The 13,629-nt window shown below is 44.3% G+C and overlaps 1 protein-coding gene across 8 annotated transcripts in view; it reads right to left on the reverse strand.

The window, feature by feature from the left end:
- KCNIP1 (potassium voltage-gated channel interacting protein 1) overlaps nt 1-13,629 on the reverse strand; it is a 338,371-nt gene that overhangs the window by 37,783 nt on the left and 286,959 nt on the right. The window contains exon 1 of one of the 8 annotated variants that reach the window (XM_072935321.1): nt 12,927-13,087. The exons of the other annotated variants lie outside the window; for them this stretch is intronic. Within the exon in view, the coding sequence (XP_072791422.1) occupies nt 12,927-13,035 (109 nt within the window). The 5' untranslated portion in view covers nt 13,036-13,087. Of the gene's footprint in view, nt 1-12,926; nt 13,088-13,629 lie in introns of those variants that run through there. 8 annotated transcript variants of the gene reach the window in all.

Here is a 13,629-nt window from a genome sequence, read left to right on the forward strand (position 1 = left end):
ATAGGAACAACCACTGTAAGACATTCTACTAGGATGTAAATGCAATCAACTACATACTTGGTAAATTGCTGTGAAGCCAAAATACTTAGTTATTTAAAACTTTACCATGTTCAGGGTTAAAAGATTTAGATTCCACTAATCTGTCTAAGGATATGTCTGCTTCTAAAACTCAGTAATTCTCTAACTAGGAAAGGAAAGCCATGAGGTTTAGATCTTCCCAGGCTGGGGTCTGGCTTTGATCAGCCCGCTAAAAGCATTGGCAAATTCAGAGATCTGGTCTGTTTTCGAAATACCACCAACAGAGAGTTATTTGAGACTAATAAACACCAGTGCTTGTAAACACTGGAGGTGTTCTGGCTGATAATGTCTGAGGACTTCTGAGGGCAGAAAACAAATACACATGACCGATGCCAGAACGCAGCTTATTAAATTTTCATGCTGACTCTGATTACTTTCATTTAGCAGCACAGATGCTAAACCAGAATGAGGAGATAGAGTGCCCATGAGTACTGGAAAATGGCTGGTCATATGAGCAAGATTTGGAAAAGAATCATTAGAGCAAATATTGCACACATGTGCACTGATCACTCTTACCAGTCAGCTGATTTTAAAGAAGCCACAAAAACATTTGGCCATATTAGATTTCATAATTCTGATTGTTCCGTTCTGTTTTAAGGAAGTCACATAGCAGCTCTAACGCAATCCATAGGAGTGTCATGGTTTGGAACAGGAGGAAATTCAGAGAAGTGATCCAAAGCTTTTTGTATAACTGCCAGTCTATTGAACCACTGAGAAGCTGGACACACCTCTGTGAAACACACCTGATAAAAACAAAAAAACCCGGGAACTCTTCATATTCTTTTCTGGTTGGCAAAGAGGTAACAGGTCTGTTATGAACAAAACAGCCTGGCTGGGACACTTGGCTTGGGCTAAGTACTGACATTGAAATGTTAATTAGCTAATTGCTCCTGGGAATCACCTACAACCCCACCCACACTAGGACTTGGATGCAAAATAATCCAGTGGAGTCATGGGAGGGGGTTTTGGGGATGAAAAACACCCCTAAATGGAAAAGACTGGCACAGTGGAGGGGGCTGGATGGGTGTGCTCGTTGGGGAAAAGGGAACCCCAACCCTAGTCTGTGTTTGACCTGTCACCATAACCTGCAGAGGACCAGACTGGACTGGGCTGTGGGAAGCAGGCACAAAGGAACATGCACTTCCTGCTGTTACCAGGAGGGAAGGAGAGGGGATAGATGCTGCTGGACTTCGGCAGCAGGCTCTGCACATCCCCCCACCCTTTGGCGACCAGTGAGCAACAGGAGGAAAGGAGAGAGGATGGTCTGCTGATAGGGACTTCAGATACGGACTGCACACCTCTTCCCCTCCAGCCACCAGTGTGCCACGGAGACTCCAGGGACAGACTCTGCATGCCTTCTCACCCTTCAGCTACCGGGGGCAATCTCCTTTTCGAGCCCCCTGCCGAGCAGACTTTTTAATAAAGAGCTGAACATTAATAAAGGCATAGACCCTGCTCATTTCAGGTCCAGGCCCCAGCTCCTGTCTCGTCCAGGCCAGACCGGGCGGTCCTGCTGCTGGCTGGGCCCCTTCCCGCTTCCCCGGGCCACCCACAGCTGCCCCCCTGCACCCACGGGTGGGCTCCTGGCAGCTGCCGGGCAGGGATGGGGGCAGGCTGCGGAGAGCAGGGATGGGGGCAGGCTGCGGAGGGCAGGGATGGGGGCAGGCTGCGGAGGGCAGGGATGGGGGCAGGCTGCGGAGGGCAGGGATGGGGGCAGGCTGCAGGCTGCGGAGAGCAGGGATGGGGGCAGGCTGCGGAGAGCAGGGATGGGGGCAGGCTGCGGAGAGCAGGGATGGGGGCAGGCTGCGGAGGGCAGGGATGGGGGCAGGCTGCGGAGAGCAGGGATGGGGGCAGGCTGCGGAGAGCAGGGATGGGGGCAGGCTGCGGAGGGCAGGGATGGGGGCAGGCTGCGGAGAGCAGGGATGGGGGCAGGCTGCAGGCTGCGGAGAGCAGGGATGGGGGCAGGCTGCGGAGAGCAGGGATGGGGGCAGGCTGCGGAGGGCAGGGATGGGGGCAGGCTGCGGAGGGCAGGGATGGGGGCAGGCTGCGGAGAGCAGGGATGGGGGCAGGCTGCGGAGAGCAGGGATGGGGGCAGGCTGCGGAGAGCAGGGATGGGGGCAGGCTGCGGAGGGCAGGGATGGGGGCAGGCTGCGGAGAGCAGGGATGGGGGCAGGCTGCAGGCTGCGGAGAGCAGGGATGGGGGCAGGCTGCGGAGAGCAGGGATGGGGGCAGGCTGCGGAGGGCAGGGATGGGGGCAGGCTGCGGAGGGCAGGGATGGGGGCAGGCTGCGGAGAGCAGGGATGGGGGCAGGCTGCGGAGGGCAGGGATGGGGGCAGGCTGCAGGCTGCGGAGGGCAGGGATGGGGGCAGGCTGCGGAGGGCAGGGATGGGGGGCAGGGATGGGGGCAGGCTGCGGAGGGCAGGGATGGGGGCAGGCTGCAGGCTGCGGAGAGCAGGGATGGGGGCAGGCTGCGGAGAGCAGGGATGGGGGCAGGCTGCGGAGAGCAGGTCGGAGCAGGGCTGTGGAGAGCAGGGATGGGGGCAGGCTGCGGAGAGCAGGGATGGGGGCAGGCTGCGGAGAGCAGGGATGGGGGCAGGCTGCGGAGGGCAGGGATGGGGGCAGGCTGCGGAGAGCAGGTCGGAGCAGGGCTGTGCCGTGAGGCAGCTCTGCACCTGCAGCCTGTGCAGAGGAGCCCTGCCCCTGGAAGTGAATGCAGAGAAAACCAAAGATCAACCATGAAGCCGATTACCAGCGTGTCAGGTAGGCACCAGGAGTGATGTTAAGCCTTTCAGTGCTTCAACCCTCCTGAGTGAGAGAAAGGAACGAGATGCAAACATGCAAAGGAATAAGATGAAGACATGGAGGTCAATGAGGAAGAAATTAAGTCTCAGATGGGAGGGAGGAGAAGATGCCTTGGTCTTGGGGCTGAAATGCTCTCGTAAACTAGGAGGAAACGCAAATAACGCATGAAACTATGAGGAGATGAAAGTGTTCCAATTTACATTGTTATATGTAATATGGGTAATTCGTGCCTATAAAGTGATATAAAGATGTAATGTTTTATATTGCTAAGAAATATTTGTATAAATCATGCAAGTCTGAGCCAAGGGATTGCCTCACATATGTTGAAACCACTGCTGACAAAGAGGGAGGAGGACTTCATTTACAAATGAATAAAGGTAGCTTGCCTGGAGATGGGTCTTTCCCCAGGGTGATCCGAGGAACTCCCAAGCCCAAGATTGAGATCGATTGCTGGAGCCACTGGAAAGATACATCTCAATGTCAAGTTCCAGTAGCTCAGTCAGGGACGGACATCACTCTCCGGACACCGCTTTGTTCTCTGCCTCAAGTAAAATAAACTATAAAAACTGCTTGAGCAGGATGGTTGGTGTGAAACGTAGGGGACCCTATGCTGTAGCAGTCAGACCCAGCACCAATCCCAAGCTCGACGCTGTCCTTTTTATTGTGGCTGGCTCAGACTGAATTTGATCGCTGAATAAAACCCATTTTTATTAATTTTAATTTGGCTGGATCAATTCTTACTTATAACACTATCGAGCAAATGTCTCCATGTTAAAGGAAGCAGATGTTGAAATGGCTGTGATCCCATGAGAATTTTGAGCAGAGGAAGAAAGTAGTCCTGTGCTTCCAGGAGAAGATCTCTGTTCCCAGGAATGAAGATGATGTTAGAGACAGATAATGAGAACTTTTGCCTTTACCCCATAAGTTAACATGGCCCATCGACAAGCTGTGGGAAGGCTTGTGGAAATGGGAAGGATTTCACGATGGCAGTGATATACACGTTAAATAAAATTCGTGCCAATGTAATATTATTGTATTTGGTTCAGGGAAGTATAACCTGATATGGGTAATATTTTGTTGTTGCAAGGACACCTAGAGCTACCCTCCCCACATATCTGTTACACTAAAAACTGGTTTTTCAGACAAAACCTCATTTACAATTTAATACATGTGGCTCTAGACGTTGATCATCTCGCTAACAATGCTATATTGGGATCCCTGGAGTCCTCCGGGCTGATACATCTGAAAGCCATGGTTCCCATAACTCCATCAAGGAAAATCGTTCCCGTAACTCCATCAAGGAAAAATCCACACCTGGACTCGGATTCTTCAGCCTCAACACAGAGAAAAGAAACTTTATGAATATGTGGGACTTTGAGAAAAAGCGGATTGCCGAAATCCTGACCTCAGGTGGAAAAGTTCCTATAAGAACTGCTTGGTCCAAGAGGGCGGTGTGTGTGTCTAGGGGGCACCTCTGCTGAGAGGCGTCCTTCCTGTCATGCACCCAGTGCCAATCCCGGGCTCGGCACTGTCCTTTTCCTTGTGGTTGGCTCAGAGAGAATTCGATTCAAAATAAAATTTTTATTTTTCATTTTTTTAATTTGGCTGGGTCAATTCTTATCTATAACAGAAGGGTTCCCCAGATGGCTGCTATTCATGATGAAATTGAGAGCCACGAGAGAACTGTTCTTTTCTCTTGTGGAGAAGTCTCCATAACCTTAACAGGAGGTACTTCTCTCCCTCAGTGAATTGAAGAAAGACTAGTTTAGAGGTGGTAAACTGGCTGGAAATCTTAGGTTTGGTTTCTTTACATTGTTAGTGAGAAAGAAAATGTTGTAGGGGGAGGAGAAGTGTTCTGAAGGGTTTGTTTTGATTCTCACTACTTTTTTTCTTTTAGTCACTATTAATAAAATTTTCTTTATACCCTCTTGAAGTTTTAAGCCTGCTTTGCCTTTCTCCTAATCCTTTCTTAGCAGGAAGTGAGTGCATTGGTGATCAACCAGCACTGAAACCTACCACACTCTTTAGTGCATTGACTGGGAAATTTTAAAATTGAGGAAATCTTAAATTGTCAACACAAAGGAAATCTGCCAAAGAGCAAGAGACACAAAGGACAGTGCTATCATGGGTAAGCTCATCTCAGAGCTGAACCTTGCACAGAGGAGCCCTTTGGCTCTTTCCCTTTTGCTTTGGACTCTGACATCTGGGTGGGGACCACCAAAGAGTTAAGGCAACTAAGACCCACAACCTGTGGTAGGAACTGCTGGTCTAGGATCAACCTATGGAAGCCTATACCAGCCTGCAGGTGCACAGTCCTATTTATTTTAGGGAGGAAGAAATACTTAGCTTGAAATATTTTAAATGGTGCATGTGAAGAATAAAGACGAAAAATTTCCTTTTCATAATGCTTCAGTTTTCATCTTGCAATGTCAATGCTCCTTTTATTCATCTACATGAAATTTACTTAAGTTTTGGCCTAATCCCAGAATAATAGAGGACAATGGAGAGCTAGAGCACTGTACATGCAAAGACACATAAAGGCAGTCTCTGTGAGCTGCCAGTCCTGCCCTGGCACCTGGGAGCTCTCACTCCAGCCCTGGGGCAGCAGGAGCAGCCCTGAGGTGTGGGCACAGGGCACTGCTGCCCCTCCAGCCCTAGGGACAGGTCTGGCAGCTTCACCTTCACTACAGGACTTTTTATGTAGAAACCTGTGAGAAATTATGTTCACTTTTAAAATTTCAAAGGTTTATTAGACTAACAAAATACAACAAAAAGGACTGAATAAGGAAAAATTACAGCACTGGGAGTGTGGAATTAAACCGCCATGTGCTCACCCACAAAATGCCTGCTCTGCATTTTATACCTTTGGTGTTGTGTCAGGTAACCCTAACCCCTCCCAGAGTCTGCCAATCAACTCTTCTCTGCTGTCCATTGGTGGAAACTGCTTCCTTGCAACTTCATTGGAGGTCAGGTGTTGCCATGGCATACCTCCTAGTAACAAACCTGCCTTCCTCAAAAATGCCTCATGCAAGGGGCACAGGTACACACCCTCCCTTCACATGTTCTGACTACCAAGGCCATCCCTTGGCAACCATACAGGGGGAAAGGGGACTATGGAGAGAACAGAGGACATCCAAACAACAAATCACAATAACATAACTATCCAGCAATAAAACTTCTTAGCATACACATAATATTCATCCCTTAATTGCAAGAGCCAACCATTGCATTACTCATCTATAACAAATCCCAGCACTCTCAGGCGCACTCAGCCGCAGCAGCCCCCCGTACCAGATGCAGTGACAGACCCCACCACTGGCACTGCCACAGCCACCCACAGGCACAAGGCTGCTGCAGGGAGCCAGGGACTGCCACAGCACTGCTGTCAGGAATGATGGTGCACATGAAGTGGACAAATTAAATGTTTTACTCTTTCAACTGTGTGAAACGTCCTTTTAAGAGAGGAAGAATTAACTTAGGACTTAATTAACATACATTAAGATTAATTAGGACTTAATTAAGATACATTTGGATATGCATCCTCAATTCAAGGTTCCCATGTGTGGGTTTAAGAATTGCAGAAGAGGGCTTAAAGTAATGTTAGTTCTATTCCATTTACGTCAACTATTTATATAGCTATCCCGTTCCAATTATAAGCATGTCTAACTCTATTCCTTCAAGAAAAGCAGCCTTATCCTGAAATTTTGAGGATCCTCTTCAATCAAAAGAAATCTCTCCCCCTACAACCATAAATTTATCAAGACAAGTGAAATTATTCCAGATTTCAAAATGTGACACTTTCAAATAGCTTTCTTGTGGTTCTTGAATGTTTCTGAAAATGAGACAACCACAAAAGCACAGGCAGGTCTGTATCTAGATGAGTGATGCTTCATGTCAGTGAGAATGGGTTCAGCATCAATGGGGGAAGCTGGAGCAGAGCTCTCATTTTAAGACTTACTAATAAGTGTGTCCATTATACTTTGGCAAATCAGTGTAAAAGATGAGCAACTTTTAACATCTTGCCAGAATGAAGCCACCTCCGACACTGCCCTGAGGTTGGTGGAAGGGCATGTCTTCAAAACACTGATGGGCTTTTCCAGAATTCACAGAGTCAGCTTCAGGTCACACACTTCTCATTCCTTCCACCTCAGTGCCCCCTTTCCTTCCCTCCCTTCTCCTGCAGGCAGAGGAGAATCTCCTGCCCAAACCATGAACAACTGCCTCTGTGGGGCTGTTCACGTGCTCCCAGGACATTGAGGCTGGCACTGCTCACAGGAGCTCACTGCAGCAATGGGAACAGAAACCATAGCTGACTGCTCCTCACAGGCCAAATGAAAAATTACTAAACATATCTGTCTGCAAGATTTCAAACACCTTTTGTGTAATGATGGTCTAAGTTATCTTTAATGGCACAAGCCAAAAAACGATTTTTTAACCTGGCCATGTTTCTTTAAAGTAATGCTATTTTCATACTATTTAACTTCTATAATTTAAACATGTATGTCAAGCGGGAAAAAACTCCACACTTATCTTCCTTTCTGCTGCAATAAGAAACCACATTTATTTCATATAAAATTTACCACCATTATTTATTAGCAGTCAGAAAGCTTCTGGGTATAATAAAAATCTGGTACATAAAGCTGCAGCTTGCCTGAGGAGAGGGAGAATTAACTGTAATAAAACTCATTTAAAGAGCCTCATAGTATCACTTTAGAAATAGTAAAAAAATGGGGGAGAAGTGAGAAGAAAAATAAAGATTTTTTGGTAAACCACAAAATATTTTCTGTTCTTTCTGCTGAATTGTCATATGAAAAGACAAGTTTTCCTCTCATGGCTACATTTAAGAGTATACATGGAAGGAGTATTTTCTTTTCTAACTTGCCAACATTTTATCTCTTGACAAACAGCAATTATGTCTGATAATAATTTCTTCCTGAGTATCAGATTATTATCAGTCTATTTCAGAGACTTATGATGGCCACCACACACAAGAGGGGTCAGCTCTTTAAATATACCCAACCTTGTGGTTACATGTTGAGGCCAGCCTGCACAGCTTCACTCAGGAAAATAATTCCAGAAACACCTAGAAACGCACTTGTAATGCAATAGCAGGACAGAAAAGACAAAAGATGGAACTTGGGGGGACGTTCAGGAATTGTGTACTCCAGATTGCACACAGGGATAGCACACAGGGACAGCACACGGCGACATTGCTCTCGCCTGGCTGAGCAGAGCAGGCAGGGATGCCAATTACTTTATTAAGTTATTATCCTTACTGTCTCACTAATATATATTAGAAAATATCCAATATTTTCTATTAGATATTGGCTGTATTTCCCACTATTGGGAAGAAAAATAAATAATCTTCCTGTAAAAATTAAATCCCTTCAGATTATACTTCAGAATTCTGTTTCAGTCTTCAGGAGGTTGGCTCAGTTTTTTGTTACCTTGTTTTGGAAACACTGTCTCTGCTAAACAAAGTAACCTGCATGGGACTGATGTACAATTCTGCCTGAATCCCTCAGCATCCAACAGCTCCTCCTTTCCAAAGTACATCAGAGGACAGTCTTGCAAGGGAAGAGAGAATAAACAGTGGGAGAACAGACTCATCAGATATAGAGAGCTTGGTCTGTTACAATCGATCACAGACACTTTAACATCTATCAAGCAGCCTGACAGCTGGTTCAAGAGCATCGGGGAATCTCTACCCTCCACAGCCAATACTTCTAGGGTTATATATGAAGAATAACTTTGACAGCTACAAGCTCTACAAGGACAAACTCAGCTTCAGTGATGCTGCCATTCACTTTAGAAAATGTTGTGCATGCATTTTTCTTGAACCATATTAGCTTTTCCTTAAAACCAACTCCTGCCTTGCAGGCCGTGCAGGTACCAAAGCTTGCACCCTTCTCCCCTCTGGCTGCCTGATGCCTCTACCCCTGCTGCAGCTGGATAGGATGTGGATCTCCATGGATGAGGGCAGCACTCAGCACCATATCCTGACTTAGGGAGCTGCACTTCTGACATGCATGGCTACCTGGAGCCTGCAAGTGTGCAAGGTGGATTTTAGGCAGCAGTTACAGTCCACAGTCTCTCTTGCAGCTCTAGAAAATGGGTAAAGCATAAGCTCCTCCTCTTCAGAAATATGCTAGATCAGCTTATCATCAGTGTATTTTATCTTGGAAAAAACTGAGGCCAAACAGAAATTCTTGTAAAAAATAAAACTGAGGATTTCCATCAACCTTTATACATCAGTTCAGTTCATTTTATTTTAAAATAGTCTACAGAATATTAAGTGCTTCTAACAACCTTCTTCCCAGCAGATGAAGTGATTCATATAGGGATGTAGTCTGAAGGAATAGAGACAAGATGCAAGGGAAGAAACATATGCAGGTACAAAACTCATGTACTGTTGCATTTTTATATACATGGAAAATTAACGGAAGCACAACTGTCATGGAATATGGTGTAGGATATGTTAGAAATTTTGCTGTGGTATATTGGTATATTCTTTTTGCACGTCCACCATGTTCTTTTAAGAAGGCCCATTTTAAGTTGTGCTTAATAAAATACCTAATCGTTATCTAGCTGTTGCATCACTATTACAAAGGTTTGCACTTTTCAAGCCATTAACAAACATCTAAGGTAGCTTAGAACCCAAGTCCTTCAAACACTGATGCATAAAGCACAATAAGCAGTTCTACTTCACACACTAGCGCACTTTTTATCTTCCCCTCAGCACTCTGCCCATTCCACTAAAAACACATCCCTTTCTTCTCCTGGCCATCTGCTCCAGAATTTCAAGGAGGGCACTTCTATACTTCTAGTCATGATCACTCCCATACCAGCAATTAAAGAACACTACCTGGGGAAGTGAGGGAGAGGGCGTTGCCAAAAATTCAGTCCCCTTACTTTCAAATTCCTTACAGAGCATTAGTATCTCACTGTAATCAACCCAAAGCAAGGGGTCTGAGGCAGCTGTTCCTGCCCTGCCATGCGCTGCCTGTGGGGAGCTGACACTGCACCAAGAGCAAGAAGGGAACAGTTCCTCAATCAGGACCTCTGTAAGACAGTCATAAACATGAGGCTGTGTGGAATGTGGAATGTGTCTGATGATACCTCATCCTGTTTTTGTTCCTAGCTTCCCAGGACTGGTGATCACTGTATTTTCCTTACCTTTAGGGAACTGGGAGATCAAAGACAGGCTGTTCTATTTTCTCCTGTAAGGGAGAAACAGCTAAAAGAGATGGAGGGGTACAGGACTATGTAATTTTTTTCACCTTTCACTTCTGTTCTTGGGAAGTACTGAAACAGCCAATGATACATGGTCACTGAATGGCCAGAACTGCTGGAGAACATTTGTCAGAGTGCATCCTTGCGCAGAGGAGAGAAACAGAGAATGCATTACATCTCCATCCCACTAATCCTTTTTGGCCCTGTCTCACATATCATTCACTCCTGGAAACTGGTGAAAAGAACAGTCTATGAAAGGGCTGTGAGTTAGATGGAAACTGACTTGACAGCTGGGAAGGATTGAGAAAAGGATTCCTGAAGATTCCTACAATGGACTTCAATAAAGACAGATGCAAAGGGCTACAAGTTTGACAACAGAGCAAAGCACACAGGTACAGCTGGAGATCTGCACATGATCCTGAGTCAGGAGGTGAACAAAAATGACTGGCTCAAGAGGCTGCAAAGACAGCAAGGACTTGCCCAGAAGTACTCACAGGAACAGGCTTTGCCAGCCAGTTTTTTTCTCTGTATTTCAGGTTTTTCATTATTAATATTTTTTATTTAAACAGAACAAAGAAACATGGTTTAAGTAAGCCTGCTTCATCTTCAGAAGAGAACAGTTTTAGAAGAAATATAGATAGCCAATTGCAGTATCTTATTTTAGTATTATTATGCACAGCTATGAGAACACAGCTGGAATTTCTAGGTGTTTAATAAGGTTTTTATTTTTAATAATGAAATAGTGATCATTTCTAGTGAGTATACAGTAGTGAGTATACTTGCATTGCAATGTAAGCATCCACTTTGCCTTTTCCATTGCTTCCACCAGTACATCAAAGAAAACAACTTAATGTCACCTTTAAAGATCTCTGACTTACTGAAATCTGTATTGCATGATATTAACAACCACTCACATTATATTAGTGTTCTAATTTCACATATAAATAATTCTTAGCACAGGAACAGAGTCAAAAGGGAAAAACACAAGCTCATCTAATATGTGCCAAATAAATATATCTTGGTTTCCAAGTGAACTATTTTGCAGCCAGAAACATAGATTTCCAATAAAAACTATCCAAATCTGATCAGGTTTATAATACTGTGTTCCTACATGTTGTCAGGCAGCCCATGCAATCAGAGCTCTGTGTACCAGTAACTGTGGTCCCTTACAGAGGTAGATGTCACCCCCTCCTGCACCTGCACAGATGGAGCAGTCACTGACTGCTGACCACGAACAAGCACAGGCAGAGCTGTTCCATGAATACAACTTCGGCTATTTGCTCACTTTAACTCCTTTCACTTTCACACAGACACCTTTCTCCCCTGTCATATACTTGACTTTGCTGGGGAAACTCTGGGGAGACTCTTCTAGGAAAAGTAATTGCTTCAGGAACAGGCACTGGAATTTTAGTAATTAGGTCTGCAAAGGACGTATAAAAACATTCTTGCAGTTAATGCAAAACAAATGCAATACCAATGCAAGTACCTCAACATTTGACTTGGCACCTATTTTTAATGTGAGCATTTCTGCTGCCATTATTTGAAATTAGTTGTCATCGTTGGAGAGCTTAATTTATTTGTAATTATGTCATTGCAATCCAGTGACATTCTAAGAGTAAACTAAAAGCTCCCACAATATTAATTTTGAAATAAGGAAATCAGTCATGTAATAACAAATACATGCTTATTTACATCTCCTAATATAAATAATTATTAATTAAACACTTTTCAGTAATTTTTCCTAATTCTGCAGGAGGATTTCTAGGATTATGTGACAGTGTTGATTTTACTGTATCAGGGTTAAAATTCCATTTGCTTTGCTTGATCCAGTAAAACAGATTCAATATACAAATTTTCTTTACTTTTTTTGAATCTTTTGCCAGCCAGTACTAATGCGTATCTTGAAGAAATCTGATTAAAAAACATAGGTGTTTATGCTATCATTTTATCCTTATTATTTCCTTTGGTAGATGAACTTGACATAGATGATGGAAGCAAGAATATAGTCAGGTACTTGGGGGTCCCTTTGCTTTAAAAAACACCTCACTTGCATAATCAGGAAGGTATTTTCTTTAAAAATTCAGTGATACCTAGATCCCTTTATGAAAAGATGAATCCTAAAGCACACTTAGTTGTTAAAACCCATATGCTTTACATCCAGGAGAACCTTTAATACAAAAAAAATTCACTACATTCGAGTTCATTACATTGATTCACTACAAGTCGAAGACAGACCAAATCTTCCAGCTGGTAAAAACAGAAATATTTATTCTTAGGTTATTTTGCTGAAGTGTCTGGAATGGCAATTACAGAAAAGTTTTGTTTTGTTCACATTCAATCCATCATGTCTTTAATCTGCAAATATCACAACAAAACTCTTATAGCCCTATGAAATCATACACCTAATTATCAGTTCTGGTTCCATTTTCCCAAGAGAGCCTTTCCTTTTTCAAGTTTGGTACTAATTTATTTTCAAGTTTGGTACTAATTTATTTTCAATAGAGAGCAAGAATTAACAGTAAGAAAAAAATAAACTTAGGTAAACTTAAAAAATAATACACAAGGCAAAAACCATCACAGCTTCAGATTCTCTCTGGCTATGGTAGTATATCAAAAGCAAACAGAAGTCCTAATAAATCAGAATTGCCTCTTTGCAGCCTGTATGTTTCTTAATAAAGATGAAGCCCACACTGAGAATCTGTGCACTGACAGGCACCACTTTCCTCCCACAGCCATCTGCTGCCTACCCTGGCTACACTCACATGCATTTTAAACACAAGCAAACAGGAGCTGCAAAACTGGAGTTCTCTTACCATCTGACAAGTCAATTAGCCCGAGGTAGTGCAAAAGTTTCAGAGCTGAGCACACCACCACCACGATCCCTAAAGTCTGGAGTCCCTCTGACTCTCCTTTAGTCCACATCCTGCAAGGCACTACACAGACACCACTGGTGTGCCTGCAAACAGCTGCCAGGCATCAGAAGCCGAGAAATCCTGTTTCAAGCTTTCCTTCCTGCTGCTCAGCCTGCTCAGCTAAGTGCACAGTACATTCCCTTCTCCCCCCACCCTGCTCTTTCTTTCCCAACCTCTCCCCTTCCCCTCTCACTTGCCTTTTTTTTTTTTTTTTTTTTTTTTTTTGAACATGCAATCAACTTCTGCATTAAACCATAACCTAAAGTTTTATTTTCTTTCACCTCAGGGTAATTCTTTCAGGAGTTTGCTCTGCTCCAAAACAACTGAGCACCATGCTGCTAACCTCAGCAACATCTCACACCTTTTTTATTTTTTTTTAAATACCTGTGATACCAGTTGCATTAGAGATTTTCTCAGTAATTCTGCCAATGCAGATGCTTTTTGTCAATGCCTCTTCTGTAATGCATAAGAGAATAAGGGACACTGTAGGGAAGGAAAGGGCTTTCCTTTTCTGAATGCCTCCCCTTGCCCACAACATGCTGGGATAAATAAACACTTCTGACATCCATGTGTGCACCCACACGCAGCCCAGGAGCTGCAGAGT

The sequence above is a fragment of the Taeniopygia guttata genome, chromosome 13, assembly GCF_048771995.1.
Source record: "Taeniopygia guttata chromosome 13, bTaeGut7.mat, whole genome shotgun sequence".
NCBI lineage: Eukaryota > Metazoa > Chordata > Aves > Passeriformes > Estrildidae > Taeniopygia > Taeniopygia guttata.